Consider the following 18,804-nt stretch of genomic DNA (forward strand, 5'->3'; position numbering starts at 1 on the left):
ACAATGGCAATGAAGCGTCCATTCTCTCCCCTTGACTTCATAAATTGGATCTCAATCACGTCACCTGTAAAGCACCCCGAGTGTAAAATCCATGTCGGGCATTCAACGACACATGTAGTTAACTTCATGAGATATTGTAATTGCAATTTATATGATATTTATAATGTGTCATCAGTATGAGAAAATGCTTCACCAGTTAGATAAAACCGTGAAAACCCACCCAGCATTGTTTATTTCCATTCAGAAAATACATTTCGCCACCACTACCACAATGTACCTTTGATTATTGTTTGAATACAAGTATATAGAGAAGGATCAACTTATTGACGCCTTACCTTAAACAGCACGTACTCTGCAACTGATTGGATGTAAATGTGCGCTTATTAATCCATTACCGGTACGAAAACTTCAGTACGAATGCGAAGGGAAATCGCGTCCGTCGGCTGACGAGGAGTGCTGACACCAGTCGTCTGCTTAACCAGCTGTTTAACGACATTAAGTCTTCAATTTAGGGGCACAAATACTGGCAGGGGGCAGATAGGATAGTAACTCTCCGTTTGGACAATGACTCAACATGAAAATCTCAAAAGACATTCCGTGTCGCCCACAGGAGACAGTGACGTATCTGAGCCGGCAGCCAAGCCAAACACCCTTAACTGACTTGTCTGCAATGACCTTCGCCCATATCGGCACCCCAGTGCTTCATATATATGACCTAGCAGTTCCTAATATTCTTATCGGTACACGGTGAAGGAGAGGAGACCATAGATCCAAGTTCAGCAGACGAAGTACAGGTGCAACTTCAGAGACCTGCCGGAGTGGCCGAGCGGTTCTAGGCGCTTCAGTCTGGAACCGCGCGACCACTACGGTCGCAGGTTCGAATCCTGCCTCGGGCATGGATGTGTGTGATGTCCTTAGGTTAGTTAGGTTTAAGTAGTTCTTAGTTCTAGGGGGCTGATGACCTCAGATGTAAAGTCCCACAGTACTCAGAGCCATTTGAACCATTTTTTCGCAACTTCCGACGCTGAATACCAGAAAACCAAGTGACACTGGCCCGGAAAAAACCCGATAGTGTGGAAAATGTCAACTCCTCTCACTCAGCGTCTGTTGGATGCTCTGAGTACCATGATAAGTACTCCACGCTCCCGTGCCATGTAGAAGCACTCTAAGGAATTGGCCATACCCGAGGCTGGTAAAGATCCTTATTCGTCGAACAGTTACCAGCTTATCAGTCTGGTACCTGCAATGTCGAAAAATTTTATAGAGGTTGTCGCGAAAAAGGAAAAAATCTAGTAATGTCAGCGACTTAGACGCAAGGTACATTGTTATGGCCCGTCGCTTGGGAAGCATCATGTCGGAAACAGCTTAGTTGGTCAGCTGTTAGCGTTCTACTGCCGTGAGAATCTACAGAAAGTGCTTGAAGGAATTTGCAACCATGAGTAGCGACGAGGTGTTGGACGTCCACGTGTCACTACAGTCCGTGAAGGCAAGACGATTTCCCGGTCTGTAAAGCAGGACGAGCGCAGGTTTTCCGGAGCACACCGTCCAGCGCACATTGCTGAACACGTGGCACCTCAACAAGGGTATTCAACGGGTATTCAAGTTCTAGCATCCGCCTGTTACCGAAGAGAACCTTTCACAAACCTTGGTCGGATTTTTTAAAAGTTATTTCTGACCAAAATTCTCATAAATGGGCCATGATGTTCCGTCCGTATGAAGTGTCGCATCCGGACTGAATGAAATGCCTAATATGTATAATACTATTGTGCCTATATCCTTGACTACATGGATTATAATTTTCATACCCAAACCGTCCGCCATTCTCCAGTTAATGACCTCTTCAGAAGTATTATATCTATGTCACGACTCTCAAGTATTTTCGAAAGCTGGAATGCTTAACTTCGGATATTATTGATAGGCTCTGCTGTTTCTAATTTTAATTGGAGAAGAAGTTCGTAAATGTGTACCTCCGCAGCATATCATTGTACGCAAGCGTAAACAAAACAAAAAACGGAATATTCGAAATGTTGTCCTATCGCACCGTGTTCGAAACTTCGTTATCAGGTAAAGTACGAAAAAAAGCGAGAGGTAAGGAGTAAAGTTTATATGTAATTTGCGATACGCTCCACTACAGTATAATTGAGGCAGACATACTTATTACAAAATACCAGCCTTTTGGCTAACCTAGGTGATCACTATTATGAGTCTAAGGATATATATACGTAATGCAGGTAATAACGTGTATTAATATCATGCAGAGAATCATTAATGGAAACAAAATTCACTGAAAATTGGAAACTATGTGAGGACCTGAATTCGGATCCGGAGACTTGATTCGGAGACATCCCTTATCGTTCTTTTCAGCAGGGAGTACTTGAAAGGTATGCAACAGAACATCTGTGGAGATTTTAAAGCAGCGTAGGCATACTGGTCATATGCTTTGATCCGTCCACTACATTCATACCAGCTTAGCTCCACTGCTGAATGGGAGATTTATTGTGAACTTATTGCTGGTGCTTACTTGTTAAGTAGAAATTACTGTACATAGTAGCCGCCACTCGATGCTAACTCGCATTAACTGGTCAGAAGTATCCAGCCACCGATTACGGTCAAGACATCAATCATATACTGTTAAGATATACTTCGATCATAGGAAAAGCTTTTCAGCACCTTCAGATACACTGCTGGCAGAATTAATTTCCATGATTCCTGGAGATCTCTTACAAACTGTTTTTGGATATTTCGTTGAATTTAGCCGCAACTGACTTTCTTCAAACGACTATACAAAGTTCTTTTGCTGATGTTCAGCGTTATTACCTATCTGACACAGATTTGTGGAAAACAATGTACAACAGTCTTTAAGAAACACGCCGAGTCTTTTGAAAGCTTTAATCTTAGTGTTCACTAAACAAAATATCATACTTTTCTCTGATTTGTTTGCTGGCCAAATCTGAGACTTACAAGCTTCCATTAACTACCCCAGGGAAAAAAATGAAATTACACTCCGCCTGACAAAAAAAAGTGAAACACTCAGAATAACAGGGAAAAACTAAATGAAACTTCACGCTTTGAGAGGGTGTTTGAGTCAAATTTACGTAGAACTTGGCAGTACGGCGTTCACCCACCACCTCTCGCCCGGATGAGATTACGTCCGAGCTGGTGAAAAGTAAAACGTGACGACGCAGAATGTCCGTGACGTACAGTTGGGCCGTCAGTGTTCCCTCAACGACTAAGAACTGCTCTAACCTTGGCCATTAGAGCTATGAAGTGGATGGTCTATTACACAGGGGGTACTGGCCAAGTTCATTTGCTGTACCTATTTCACTGGAATCAGTTCCAGTGTCGTGCGCCGTGTCGGTCTCCATATCACTGTCGTCGTCATGTGCTGCATATCCATCTTCACTCTCCAGCCCAACATTGATTATTATGTTCCCTATTGCTTCTTCCATTAACCCATCTCTTCGCCAATATACGTTTTCTATTCTTTTTACGTGTTCGAAAGCTTTTAACCAACCAGGTTGTTGTACACAGTTTAATTAATGGAAGAAACATTTTCTCTGCAATTTTTTGTTTCACTGTATTCCATTTTAGCTCTACAGGTTGACACCACAGTGGCATCGTAGGAGCCTCAGAACAGTGTATTTCTTATGATTTAAAACTGCATCTGCTTCAAAAACAGGCTTTTATTTACTACAATGCACAATTTTTAAAAGCACATTTCTTGTTAAGTTCGGTGCAAAACTAATTATGTTATGAATGAGGCATTTAGTAATGTGGTTTTTTGTGATTTGCTGGAATGGCGGTTTCAATTAGCTAAACACAATGATGCAGTGCGTTATGAGGAACAACAACATATCGCCTGGGGTGTAAGGAATCAGTTTCTTCTATTTGTGATAATTATCCCCATTCACATCATCGTAATTATCTTGAGATGTAGATTTAGAATCAGAAATTAACTCTGCTACATCTATGAAACCCATTGTGCCTGAATCGTGGAAAACGATAGATTTTTCGTCCGCACCGCAGTTAGTCATTACACCCGGAACTTTTTCATGTTGCTAGCGCTTTTTCATGGTAAAATGCGTATGCTCCCGCGAACTGTCCATTAATATCACTGCTTTGTTTGGGCCCTTTTCATTATTTTCGGTTACTCTCAAATACTCCCCATACTTTGAAATAATTTCGGAATGTATTGTTAGGATGCTTCTCTTATTTTTACATTTTTTCAACGAAATCTCATCTCTCTCCAAATCTTGCGAAATGTTTCTCTACCTCCTGAAAATTTATCTTAGTTTTTGAAAATATAAGCTGCTTCCTCAATGTTGGGAGTTCCCTCTTGTGCTGAAAATACCCCATTTTTTCGAATAAGTGTGTTATCCAGTCGCTAGAGAAACTATATTTCTAGATGGCTTTGTTTTACAGGAGTTTTAACGTTTCCCGAGGTTTCTTCCGCTTTCTTTACGCGTTCAGAATGTATTTTGCTGTTCTTTCTGACTTCTTTCCCACTTTTCTCCTCACAACAGTACTTTCTGTAGATGTATGCCTCATGCTGTTTTCTTTATTTCTGCAAAATTTTACTCCTCTGACTATAAGCTATTTTTTACCCGAATGTGTCCGTTTCCAGGAAGTCATCCTTTGTTTTCCACTCCCATAGGTACTCATCATTACGGATAACACCCTACTGGATTACTGACGATATTTTACGAGGACACGCTGATCTGCTGGACAGTATATGCACAAATGACCTGAAAGCACAGACAGTGTGATTCGTTTTCCCTAGTCACCTTCATCCTTTTTTGCTGTAACATCAATGTGTGTTTCCGATAAGGACCACCCGAGGCCAAGTCCAATAATATCGTGGTTGGGTAGTAACCCAGTTGTGCTTCTCCAAAACATTGGAAGAATGGAAGTTCTCACCAGGTCGCTGCCATACACACGAAGTTGGTCATCCAGGATAGTACAGAATCTCGATTAACTGCTGAACACAATGCGCCTCCATTCATCAACAATCCATGTTTCCCAGTCGCGGTACCACTCCAAACGCACTATTTGTACTAAAATCAGCCTTGCATGGGATCGCAGTTCTCTAGTTTGGCTGTTGCTAGTCCTCAGCCGAAGGCGCAGGGAGTCCATTATTCGTTCTCGGATGGTAGGAGCAGATATGAAATGTTTGTGTTGTGCTCTGTGCACAATACGAAGACCATCCCTTGTTGTGGTGAGACGTGGCCGATCGGAATCTTTACGACTTAGGAACAGATTGGTTGAATTAAATACATGTTTCTAGCTATTTTTAACCATGACTGAATGATTTTATCAGAGAAACAAAAGCAAACCACTGACATATAAAATATTTTCAGCTTTTAGCTTAAATTGTAGTCACTTAAGCGACAAATACAATACATTGTAGGAGTACGCCATATTTGGGTAGATAACTCAATCGTTCACAAAGCATCAATAAGGTTCATACATACTAATGTGATTAACAGCTACATTTTTACATTTTTACGTCTTTCTATCGTTGTTGATGCTACAACAAGTATGTAATTAATAGGATTGGTATTTTTGTAATTACTTCTGAAACAAGTTGTAGAAAATGAAAAACACATAATTATTAGTTCCCCTTTAGAGTACTTGGGTGAAAAAAGTGACGGGATACCTCTTAATATCGTGTTGGACCTGCTTTTGTCCAGCGCAGTGCAGCAACTCGACGCGGTATGGACTCAACAAACCGCTGGAAGTTCCCTGCCGAAATATTGAACCATGCTGCCTCTACAGCCATCTATAATTGCGAAAGTGTTGCCAGTGCAGGATTTTGTACATTAACTGAGCTCTCGATTATGTCCCATAAAAGTCCAATGAGATTCATCTCGGGTGATCTGCATGGCGAAACCATTAGCTCGAAATGTCCAGAATGTTTTTCAAATCAATTGCGAACAACTGTGACTTGGCCTTTGGGAACATGAAATGCATGAATGGCTGCAAATAGTCTCCAGCTTGCCCAACATAAACTTTTCTAGTCAATGAGTTATTTATTTGGACCGGAGAACCCAGTCCATTACATGAAAACACAGCCCACACAGTTATGCAGCCACCATCATCTTGCACAGTGCCTTGGTGGCAACCTGGCATCTTGGCCTCGTGCGGTCTGCACTACACACGGACCTTATCATCAGCTCTGACCAGCTGAAACCGGCCACAGTTTTCCAGTCGTCTAGGGTCCAACCGATCTGGTCACGAGCCCAAGAGAGGCGCTGAAGCCTACGTCGTGTTGTTAGCAAAGACACTCGAGTCGATTGTCTGCTGCGATAGACTATTAAACTCAGGTTCCGCTGGACTCTCCCAACAGATACTTTCGTCGTACGTCCTACACTGATTTCTGCAGCTATTTCACGTAGTGCTTCTTGTCTGTTAGCACTGACAACTGTACGCAAACGCCCTTGCTGTCAGTCGTTCAGAGAAGGCCATCGGCCACTCCGTTGTCAGTGATGAGAGGCTATATCTGAAACTTGTCATTCTCATCTTACGCTTGACACTGTGGATCTCGAAATACTGAATTCAATAATGATTTCCGAAATGGAATGTCCCATGGACCTAGTTTCCAGTACCACTCCGCGTTGAAAGTCAGTTAATCCTCGTCTTGGAGCCATAATTCCGTGGGAAAGCTCTTTACTTGAATCACCTACAAATAACCGATCGCCGTTTGCTTTGGACTTTTATACCTTTCTACTGTCGCCATCTGTATATGTGCATATCGCGGTCCAATGACTTTTGTCATCTCACGGTATCTACCAGGGGCCTCGGTACCTGCCGGCAGACAACCATTCCGCCACTGTACTTTCCTGTGGGACTGTTTCTTCTATTAGCTGCTACTGATTTATATCTTTAAACTACTATTTTTAATAATCTACGATTTTTCTATCCCCTACAACACTGAAACTATTAGTCAAAATGGTTCAAATGGCTCTGAGCACTATGGGACTTAACTTCTGAGGTCATCAGTCCCCTAGAACTTAGAACTACTTAAACCTAACTAACCTAAGGACATCACACACACACACGCCCGAGGCAGGATTCGAACCTGCGACCGTAGCGGTTCCAGACTGTAGCGCCTAGAACCGCTCGGCCACCCCGGCCTGCTAACTCTTAGTCCTAGAGGAAAAATGAATAGAATATTTTTTCAGGATATCGGACATAGTTTAATTTTGTACTAGCAAATATTTTCGCTAGAAGCGCGGTTTTCGAGTTATTCAAGAAAAACGGAACTGAGTACAGAATACGGGTCGAGAGTAAACCAAAGAAATACGGAAGTATTAAGAAACAACAGGAATGAGATTAGTGACACATAGTGCATTAAAATTGGATACTACATAAAAGTCTAACAAGGAGACCATTCATCAGGTGATTTCTTCTAATTGTTTGTATTTGTAGTACATGAAGTTCAAAACTCAAATATTAATATCGCAAGCAGTTTGATGCACCTCTCAAAAAATTTTCGAGAAAATCGACTTTAAAAGTTTTCCATGGACCTTTAAAGCACTCCGTTTTCAGGCCACGAGTGGCCTACCGGGACCATCTGACCGCCATGTCATTCTCAGTGGAGGATGCGAATAGGAGGGGCGTGGGGTCAGCACACCGCTCTCCCGGTTGTTATGATGGTATTCTTGACCGAAGCCGCTACTATTCGGTCGAGTAGCTCCTCAATTGGCATCACGAGGCTGAGTACACCCCGAAAAATGGCAACAGCGCATGGCGGCCTGGATGGACACCCATCCTGCCGACCACGCCCGACTTCGGTGATCTCACGGGAACCGATATACCCACTGCGGCAAGGCCGTTGCCATGGACCTTTATCTTCTAAAATTAAGACGATAAAAAGATGGTTAGCAAAGTTTATTTAAATTAAAAATACATTAAAAATTTGTAAACAATATTTTATAAATTATCGATAATTAAGAATTTATACATGCAATGAGAATTGGCCTTTTTCTTGCAAAATGTAACGTGCAGGAATGGCAACTCATTGCTCGTCGGGAGCCGTAACCAGAAATGTAGTGATTTCGTACCCGGGTGTCTGAAGTCTAGTCGATGTTGTAACTCATCACAAAAGCTTTCCATTGGTTTCACATCGGACTCTGGGCACGTCAGTCCATTTTATGATGTTATCCACAAACTATGGATTAGCAGATGCTGCTCACAGGGTGAATTGTATTGATACAAATTATCATCTCTGAACTGATCCTCTACTGTTCACAGTACGCATGACTGTAAGATCATACCCTTCCGCATGCAGCATCTATACGGCATGATAGTAATAAAGAAAATTTTCACTCTCCAACGGAGTGTGCGCTGATATGAAACTTCCTGGCAGATTAAAACTGTGTGCAAGACCGAGACTCGAACTCGGGACCTTTGCCTTTTGGGGGGGGGGGGGGGGGGGGGGCAAGTGCTCTACCATCTGAGCTACCGAAGCACGCCTCACGACCCGTCCTCAGAGCTTCAATTCTGCTAGTACCTCGTGTGTAAATTGAAGGACACTGTACAGTACCGAATGAAACGGCGCAGTTATTAATGCACTGACCTTATATTCAGGAGGATGAAGTTTGTTCTGTCCGGATGCCCTGATTTTGGTTTTCAATGGATTTCCTAATTAATTTCAGGCACATCCAGGGATATCTACTTCATGAAGGCCACGACCATTTATCCTATCCTCATAAAAACATATTTATGTATTCTTGGCGTATGTATATTTTGAACTATTTACTTTCGTTGGATTAAGATGACAAATCCTTTATCACTGTATGATGATCCAAAATTGAGTAAATAAATAAGCAAATTTTGAACTCTCTCTCAGTCTATTTCAGACAGAATGTGGAACGCACACACATCACCAAATCTTACCTTTTCTCCGACGCTCCATGAAACCCAATTCATGAAATTCTGGTCATGAGTTGATTCTTGAAAATATGGTTCAAATGGCTCTGAGCACTATGGGACTTAAGATCTGAGGTCATCAGTCCCCTAGAACTTAGAACTATTTAAATCTAACTAACCTAAAGACATCATACACACATCCATGCCCGAGGCAGGCTTCGAACCTGCGACCGTAGCGGTCACACAGTTCCAGACTGAAGCACCTAGAACGGCTCGGCCACACCGGCCAGCCTCTTCATGTTAACCGTTCCACACATGCATTCCGTGGATCTGCCATATTCTGATGACTAATAGGGCAAATAATTAATTACCATATCGAAACACAATCTGAGAAGCTTTAACAACAACGTCCTCCAAATTCGATACTCCACAAAACCCAGTCAAGCAATTTCGAACAGGCGTTAACAACGAAATTAGTTCATCGTACCACACAACATGAAACTGTTCCTTTTTTTTTTTTATTAATGCCGTAGAACATAGAGAGTGAATGAATTTCAATTTTCTGATCTCTACATTTTACTTAAGTGATTCTGTGATAATTCTGCACTTCTTACCTTAACGTTGTCACCCATCGAAATGGTGCCCCTTATTTTGATGAGGGCGACGTCGTAATCCGTCATCACCCTACTATAAAGGTTGTGAAGAATTAACTGAGCGGCCCTGTACACAGTGCCACCTTGGTAGTATATGGAGCTACCGGCTCGAACTGTATACTCTCGCGCGCTACCGTAGTCGACGCAGTGCGCTGCTGTCAGCACCCATCTGCTACTGATGATGGAGCCGCCGCAGACGAGCTGGCCGTACCACAGCACCGAGACCTGCCACGGGAACTGCGAGATGTCCGCCAGTTCGCCGCCCACGATGCGCCCACCGCGCAGCTGCCACGCCCTGCGAGGGCCCGAGGAGGGAAGAGCGCCGGCCCACGCGGCCAGCAGGCACACAGAGACCACCACCGGCGTCCACATCTGTCCCGCTCACAACCCGTGTTCCCCGCTGCTCGCCACTTTTATCACTACTCGTCTAGGCACTTATCTGCAGTCACTTTTACGCAAGGGATGTAAATCACTCTCCGCTCTGAAAGACGTCGTTGTCGCCTCTGAAGGTATGGCCGATAACCGAGACGTTAACGCCTAACACGTCAGCAGTGACGTGACATTGATAGCTGCTTTTGCAAACTGATTTTCTAGTGAGTGTCTGCTACGTAGGTGGAAAAAATGTTGACTGATTTTCGCGAGACACGTGGATCATGTATTTTTGAAACATTTCTTTAAGCATGCAATTTTATTCTCATGGTTAAACAAAATTTTCTTACTTCAATACCGTAATTAAACTGCATTCCATGTACCAATATTACTCAAGGATCTCAAGTACAAGAAGTTCGAACAAACACTCCGTTCATACAATCAAAAATCATAAGTATCGGACCCAAAAATTTAAGTCAACTTTCGCTACTTGAGATGCCCCCCGTGAAAAACGAGTGCTTGTAGACCAATGAAACTTTTTGGAAACTTTTGTAAGGACATACTGAAGAGAAGCAACGTATAAACCATTGAAAAACCAATTTTAACTCCCACATCAGAGAATAACTATTATAAACATCATTTTCACGACCGTTGCTACCATTAAGCAAGACAAGGTGGCCGTCTAGAGCAGAAACATTTTAGGGGCAGAAATGGACAGAAAAAATTAACTTCAACTCAGGCAGACAAAAAAGTTGAGCAAATGAGGAAAAGGAAGGAAACAGAGAAAAATTTGAAACACAGAATTGTTTTTCAAAAGCATATGGAACATTTACTTAATAATTCTTTACTCACTTTGACGTAAGTGGATGCCGTGAAAGATGAGATTTATTCTTTATTCTAAAATATTTCAATTAAAACACAAACGAAATAACATCACGATTATCTACATGACCTAGTCTGATGTTTCGGCATGTCTCCAATCAGTATAGCGTAATTTATAAATTCAAGAAAAAATTCATTGGCACCAGAAAATAGTTCCCCACCTTTATTAGTCCATTTTCTAGCAGTTAAATAAAATAAGTAAGTCGTGTGAAATTTAGTTCAAATGGTTCAAATCGCTCTGGGCACTATGGGATTTAACTTCTGAGGTCATCAGTCCCCTAGAACTTAGAACTACTTAAACCTAACTAACCTAAGGACATCACACACATCCATGCCCGAGGCAGGATTCGAACCTACAACCTTAGCGGTCGCACGGTTCCAGACTGTAGCGCCTAGAACCGCTCGGCCACCCCGGCCGGCAGTGTGAAATTTGATTGTATTGGTATAGTAAGTTGAGTTCTCAATTAAAATGCTCAACACATGCTTCCCATTTCAACTAATTTGGAAAATTTCAAAAATAAAGGACAAAAAATAAGAAATTGGAACATTTTTTTGCTCCAATCAGTTTTAAAGAAAAGCGTGAAAATGTGAGGACTGTTCCCAGAAAATGTGGGCAACTGATATCCTGGGATTAAAAGTAAAGTAAATTCAAAATATTTCGTGGAGGAGTAATTTTGTGAGGAATGTAAGTTTATTTGTGCAGTTTCTTTGTGTGTTGTGTTCAACCACACAGCACATGGCTGGCATCTCTTGGATTATATAGTGTCTATTGCGATCTCATTTTGATGTTAAGGACGCTGCAAACTTAATTATGAGAATAAGAGCTACATCAGAGAGATTTCTGTGAGAATTTTAAGTGTTTTTATAGTGATTTCGTGCCTGCCATATGACCACATTTCATGTTACTTACGTTACACAAAAGTTAAAGTCCCCTTCTGTAATCCTACGAAAAGAATTGTAGTGTCGATCTATATTATTTGAGATACAATTATTTTAGCCAGAAAACTTAGTAGTTTTAAAAATTATTTAGAAATGAACCGAGTGTGTACAAGCATTCCACCCACCTCATATCTTCCCTTAATTTTGTACTGATTTAATAATTTTTCTGCATTAAAGTAATTTTTTATATCAGATCTTGCCCCGATTTTGGTCGTGAAGCCAGCAGTAATACTTGTTGCATGGCCTAGATTTAGCTACGTACTCAAATGTTGCGCCAAAGTCAATAAATGATTATTGCATTTTTCTATTTATAAAGTAAAATGCGTATGAATTGCTTAATTAGAGGTTTCACTCTACTGGTAATGAACCAGACAATTAAGTAACATGTGTACGCTCGATAGCTTTGCAGAAATTTGCTCACGACTTTCACATAGATCTCGGTCGACGCCCTATGTTGTTCTAACTGCATGTGCACGTAGTTGAATTGCTGTGTACTGTGTACTTGAGTAAATCGTTCCTTTTCCTTCCCATTATTTTCCAAGAGAAGGAACGTTTGAGCATAACCATGTACTTAGTGAGATTATTGATGGTAATTTTCCATTTGTATCTTCCAGGTAACTCGAAATGTACAGAATATGTCGCATAGAAAGCATTATAACTTTTGCAGCTACTGTTTTGCCAGTTTTAGGATAAATAAATGCAAACTCTCAGAAAACTAAATTCCCTCAACTGCTCAGACGTCCCCCCCCCCCCCTTGCCTAATCCTAATGAATCTAATTCACCCCAAAATTTAAACGATTGGCACCATTATTGAATTAATAGTTGCAACAGAGTTCAACGAATATCTTAAAGAATGAACCTGTGCTAATCCCAATGATAATATTACTAGCTCCTGCTACCTTTGTGGTACGTGTTGCTTCATGTTGATTCGCCTCATTAATGTTATCTGTTCCACATGTAATTAATTTGTTTACCGAATTTGGTAAAAGGTCAATGTTGACCTGTGTTTATAATTGTTTCTTGGTCGAGGTAAAATGTGTAGCGAGATTAGGAGCGACCCTATAAATAAAATATGATTGAGTCATTTACGCAGAAGAACCAGGAGATAATCTTACAACTCGCAACTCTTCCAGGATCATTTTAGATCATAGGTTCTTCTAAGAAACAGTCATCCTAGGATATACTAATCCATTATCTTATAGGAATATTAGTTAGTGTTTAGTGTGTCTATTGTAGAGAGCAGGGTGTAGGAAAGCTATGAGCACTAGCCTTACCAGGTCGCATGCAAAGAATTTTGTTAACATGGAGAATTCAGGAGACACGGAAGCTAATGGTGTCGAGAGTCGTCTGTCGTCAGCTGTGGGCGGCTAGATGTCAGCGTGGGGCAGAGCCAAGGGTGCTAGGCTACGGCCAGCCCAGAGCAGGTTGCGCATAAAAGAAGGATAACGGGAGACCGCTCCGGAATGTCGGAAGTGGGTGCAGGTTGTGCAAACAGCCAGAATGCGAGCGTAGAATGTGCGCTGGAAGAACCTTAGGTTCAAGCAGCAGCAGAGCAATCAGATGGAGTAACCAGTCCAAGAGAAGACATTATTATGACATTCGTACGCAAAGTATCCAAAATGTTAGATAGAAAGGCTGAAGAACAGGATAATAATTTTTCTGAAGAGCAGAATAAGAATAAAAAACTACTGGAGGAAAAAATTAGTGCAATCAATCAAAGTTTTGATTAACAAAACGCTAAATTTGAGCAGAAAAATGAAAGAATAAGTGAATTTGGAAGTCGATTTGAGACAGAGGCAAATGGGGATCAGTCGACTGCTAAAGCAATTCAGAATCAAGTAGCAGTTTTGGGTCAAGAGGAAAGTGATGTTAGTGAGCGTTTTGAGAACAGAATGGTAGGTAGCTTTCGAACATGATCTGTCTGGGCAGAATACCGCTACACCTGATGAAGCACAGATCAAGGCAGCAGAACGATGTTTGTGCAGCTTAAAGCAAAATTGTTGATCACGTCTGTGAGCAGGTAGTAGAACAAGAAGATAAAATCGATGCACTTGCAGCTGCTGTAGAGGAGAATTCCGTACGTAACGAAGTTGCTTCTGATAGAACGCAACCTGTATTAGTCACTGAGGGTGATGTACGCTCGCTACCCAGACTTAAGAAATTCAGACAGATCAACAAGAGAGCTAGAGAGATACTCACGCAGTTATTTAATAAAGAGGTAGATCATGAGGGCGAGAAATCTGGAACTACTAGCAACACAAGGGATATAGATCTCACAAGCAGTAAACATAGGCGCTGTGAAGTAGATGACTATAGAGATTTATAAGAAAGATTATGTAATCTACGGCGAATGGCCGAGACAACTAATCCAAGCTGTAAAAGTAGCTCTAATGACTTTGATGAGGAATAGTGCATAAGACACTTTGTATCTGTACGGTCTTACTCTTTGTTCGCGCATGCACCCATGTAAGTGGGTTTCGCAATTTGATTTGTCATTACCCACTTCTTGGGGACATGTTCTGTGTATGAAATATGAGTGTTGTCATTTACGCTGCAAAGCAGCGGCGAAAATGCAGTTCGCAATGAGAGACTGCACAACATACGAAGCGTTCCGGTTGGTATTTCTAAATGAGTACTCGTCAAAGAGCGTTCAGAACAGAGTTAAATTAAATGTTTTAATGAAAGAAAATTACAATTGCCTAGGCTTCCGTGGGCAGAGTCAGTCGACATAAAAGTTTTCTGGATATGGCACGGTCAGATTAAGATTCGCATTTTACGGCATGATCCCAGTGTTCCCGGTACTACATCTGCTATGTGTGGTTAATGACTTTTTCTACATGGGGAAATTGTGGGCGGAAGGTTCTCGTAACTGCATGTGTAACATGTAGAGAGTTTGAAACCGTGTGGCCATAGGAGAGGTAATCAGCAAGAGCAAGTGAGATGAACTGGGGGCATAAATGCTGAATGCAGCGACCTTGCTGTGTGAGTGATTCTGGGAAAGAGTGTTCAGTGGGTCTTACCTGCAGAGGGACTTCTGGCCGAAGCTCTTTCCTCCTTCTGCCTAGGATCAGAAAAAAGGGTCCCGGTTGGCAAAACATTTTACATGAGATAGGCGCCTGTTCGTCATGGAAGACAACTGGATGGCTGAAAGTGGGTGGAGGAAGACACTGAAGAGAGATTGCTGTAAACTGAGCTTTTGGTCAAACTCTGGGAACATGATAAGACTCTGTGCATTCTCATGTTACACACTGGAATGATACGGAGAGAGCAACTGGGGTAAGTGTCTAGTGTAGGTAGGACTCTAACAATCCTCCCCCACCCTCCCCCCCCTCCCACCCCCCACCCCCGTTTGACGACAGGAAGTCGCCAGGTGAGCGGAAGAAAGATATATTTCACAGGCTCGACTGTCTGCGGAGCTTAACAGCCTTCTTTCAGAAATTGGTAATGGTCGGCCTGGAAAGATTAGAACACTCCATACATGAGGGGCTGTGGTCACGTCTAGGTACATGTTTCTTGCCTATACATGGCCATACTTACCACGAGAACGAAGCCACCCAAGTCTAAAAATCTTCTTTTTTCATAGAAGAGATACTCGGGGGCGCTGATTGGCTCCTCTGAATATACACAAAGGAGAGGCTTGCCCCTAGCACGGAAACCCCAGTGCTGTGCCTAGATTGGGTACCAGGTCAACAAAATAGTCAGGAGGAGAGATTAGGGGATAGTTCGATTGGTTTCTGGAACGTGGGAGCGGTTTCGTTTTGCTAATTCGGCTCCCGTACTGAAGTTTGGTGGAAGGTAGTTGTGGTTCTCTGAAATCTTCTTCTTCTGGTCCTTCCCTGGCGGAGAACTTCGGGACACTCTGTAGCGGTTGAAGCTCGTGGTCTTTACCTTGTGGTGGAGTAGGAACATTCAAGCATGTACCGTTGTGCCTGTGAGACAATTTTTTTCGATTAGACCAGCGAACGAGTGCTCCTCACACTGTTAATCAGAACGCCAGAGCGCGTAGTTCCCATATTTTCGTGGACGGGTCAGAATATTACAGCTACCGCAGTGACCGCTCATCTCCCACAACACCCTGCTTTCTGCTGCCGCTTGAGTCAAGGTGAAAGGGACAAGTACTGCTGCACTGGCTTAGGGTGGTATAGTTGATAGAAGTTTATTCCTTTTGAATAGAGTTCGTCCCCACAGCGGATTCATGTAAACAAAGTCAGATTGCGTTGTAAAACATATTAATTCAGGCGAGAATTTGTGTACCCTCCATCCAAATGTATGCTTTGCCTATCATACACCATTCCTTATCTGTTTAGTGTTTGTCATTGTTGTGTAAGATTTATCAGCTCGTTGTGGATACTGAAGGTTTAATAACACTTATCATTATTTTGTAAACTTGAATACGCCAATGTTCCCACTCATACACCCCCTGCTGGTTTTATTTTATTGGGGTTGTACGTGAGTAGCCCCACTCAGACATATATTTGTTATTAAAACGAGCGACGGCTTGCAGTTGGCGACCCTTGGCCAGGATATCGGGTCGTGACACTTTTGTGACGTAGTTAGTGCGTTATCTTGCTAAAGAGGCGTGTGATTTTCTTTTTTGTCAAAGTAAGACTGTGATATACTGGTAACGTCTTGACTCGGCTTTGGCGCTATGCTCTGTATCACAGTAATCTATAGTGTGTTGTAGTCACTTTATTTCAGTGTACATATTGTATGTGTTATCTATTTTCTTGTTTGTTATTGTGTCTTGTCTGTGAGTCCTTGTGTGATTTTGTGTCGTTGCTAACAGCGTTGTGCAAGCTTTTGTGGAAGAAATTTGATTATGGGAAGGTGTACGACATTTAAGAGTAGGTTTTGTTTCACGGGCTTACTTAAAAAAAAAAGTCGGAGTATAGTTGTGGCGCGTGCTGCGTTAGACTCGGTAACTTGCGGAAGTAGCAGTCTATTTGAATGCTTACGAAAACAAGGTCTTTTGTACAGGCTGCGCACTAATATAGTTCAAAATGGAACACGAGCCAGCCATTGATGCAGAATAAAATAGAACGGCGGAAGACATTTAAATCAGTCTGCAAAAAGGGCGTAAATGCAGAATACTCCAATGATGAGTGTTCCGTTCACTCAGTAACTGAAAGTGAAAACGATGCCGAGTCAGCAGTTCATGTAGAATGTGTAAATACGGAGCCCGATTCCGTGGGCAAGGCGTCATAGAGCAGCTGAGCCGCGTGCGTCTAGTCCTAGGTACGTTATTGGAAGTACACAGTTAGAATCGGTCATTCAATTTATACAAGAGGTAGAGAAGATACGATGGCATGAAGAATAACAAAGGCACGAGATCCGTATTAATGAAATTAGGGAAATTCAGAAGCGACAAGACAAGGAGGAAAAATTACAGGACTAAGTCATGAAGGAAATTAAGGAAATGCAAAAGAGGGCTGAAGAGTTTGTAGAAAACGAAAACAACGTTAGGAATGAAACTAAGAGCGTAAAATCAGAGGTTAAAGACGTTAGGAAAACGTCAGATGAGACGCGAGAATCGGCAGTAGGAACCAAACGTGAGGCTAGGGCAGCCATATTAGTGACACGAGCTGCGAGAAAATATGCCCAAACTGCGCGAGATCTGGAAGCGCTGGCAAAGGTCGAAGCGAGCGCAACCAAGAATGTCATTTCTGCTCTTAAAAACCAGGAACAGAAAGTATTTCAAAAAACACAGAAATAAATGTTAGAAAACGAGCAAACACGTCTCACCACCATGCAGAATGAGCTGTCCGGTGAGACGAGACAAATGTGCGAACAGGTCGCTCATGTAGAAATTCAGCCAGAAGCAACAGCACGTCGCTGTGAATTCGTTGGTCAATGTCAAAGTTAAAATTTTGCAACTCAACCCGTAATCGAATCCCCAGCACAGGCCGATATCCGGCTGTAACGCCCGCTTAACGGCGTCCAGCACTCGGCGGAGCGCGCGGAGTCAGTAGCGCGAGCCACTCCACGGTTATGCGGGACACAAAACGTACGGAAACATTACCACACGACTCTAATGACACGAGACGAGCGTACAATAGCGTTCAGGGATCGGTCGGCGTGAAATATTGGGCGCAGGCGCTCCATAAATTAAAGAAAGTCCATTGGCGCAAAATTATGAATATGTCGAATTAAAAAATTTTCTCTCAATTCAAAATTTTCCGGTTTACAAACAGAACCACAATTCATTACATTCGAAGCTATGGGTTACTCAGTATAATATGGTACTGCCCGAGTCATGGCCACTAGTATACAAATTGGAATTTGTCTGTGGATACTTGGAAGCTTGGATAGCAGAGCATATGCGTAGCATTGCAGCAAACTACTGCAGTTATGACGAATTCAGAGAGGCTTTCCTAAAGACCTACTGTTCACAGGACACCCAAGAGAGGATTAAGTAGGGGATTATATTAGGTAGGATTAAGAAGCATTGGGGTGCCACAGTCCGTTAAAGTTTTTCGAGACGCTTGTCAACAAGAACTGTTACCTGGACCAACCGCAGAGTAATAGGGAGATAATGCGACACTGCTATATGAAACTGCCATTGAAGTACCAGCAGGCACTCATTGGGAAATATAATGATATAGTAGAGTCATCGAAAAGCGCACTACGAGAGTTAAACTTCGTGAAGCAAGCAAAAAATGCATGGGACCGAAGCAGACATAAGGAACGAAATTCGCAAAGTGCGTTTTGTGGAAATAATAACGGGCAGAATACGAACAGAAACAGGGTGACGAGAAACCAATATCAAGCCCAAAGTTTTAGTAAGGAGCCTCAGTGGAACGATAGAAGCAGACGGGGGAACGTATGGTGGTAACCTTCAAGAAAACAGAAATAGTAACAGAAGGAAAATGCAATATTCTAACCAGTTCATGAAGCCCGTCTGGAAATCAGATCAAACAAGGAATAACGTAGAGATAGGTTGGTGAAGTCCGCCACATGAACGCAGAATGACGTAAAGGAAATCAGACAACCTAAACCCTCAAACACAAACCGCAGCAGAAGTCCGCGTAGGAACTGTCAGTTGGCCACTGCGGCCAGGTAAGTTAGTGCTAACAAGGGAACCTCCCCATCG

At 42.4% G+C, this 18,804-nt stretch overlaps 1 protein-coding gene across 1 annotated transcript in view; it reads right to left on the minus strand.

Annotated features, from left to right (window-relative positions):
• LOC126252570 (trypsin delta-like) overlaps window positions 1-9,896 on the minus strand; it is a 40,740-nt gene extending 30,844 nt beyond the window's left edge. The window contains exon 1 of the mRNA XM_049953471.1: window positions 9,486-9,896. Within this exon, the coding sequence (XP_049809428.1) occupies window positions 9,486-9,896 (411 nt within the window). The remainder of the gene's footprint in view (window positions 1-9,485) is intronic.
• Between the last annotated feature and the right edge of the window lie 8,908 nt (window positions 9,897-18,804).

The sequence above is a fragment of the Schistocerca nitens genome, chromosome 4 (genome assembly GCF_023898315.1).
Source record: "Schistocerca nitens isolate TAMUIC-IGC-003100 chromosome 4, iqSchNite1.1, whole genome shotgun sequence".
Taxonomy (NCBI): domain Eukaryota; kingdom Metazoa; phylum Arthropoda; class Insecta; order Orthoptera; family Acrididae; genus Schistocerca; species Schistocerca nitens.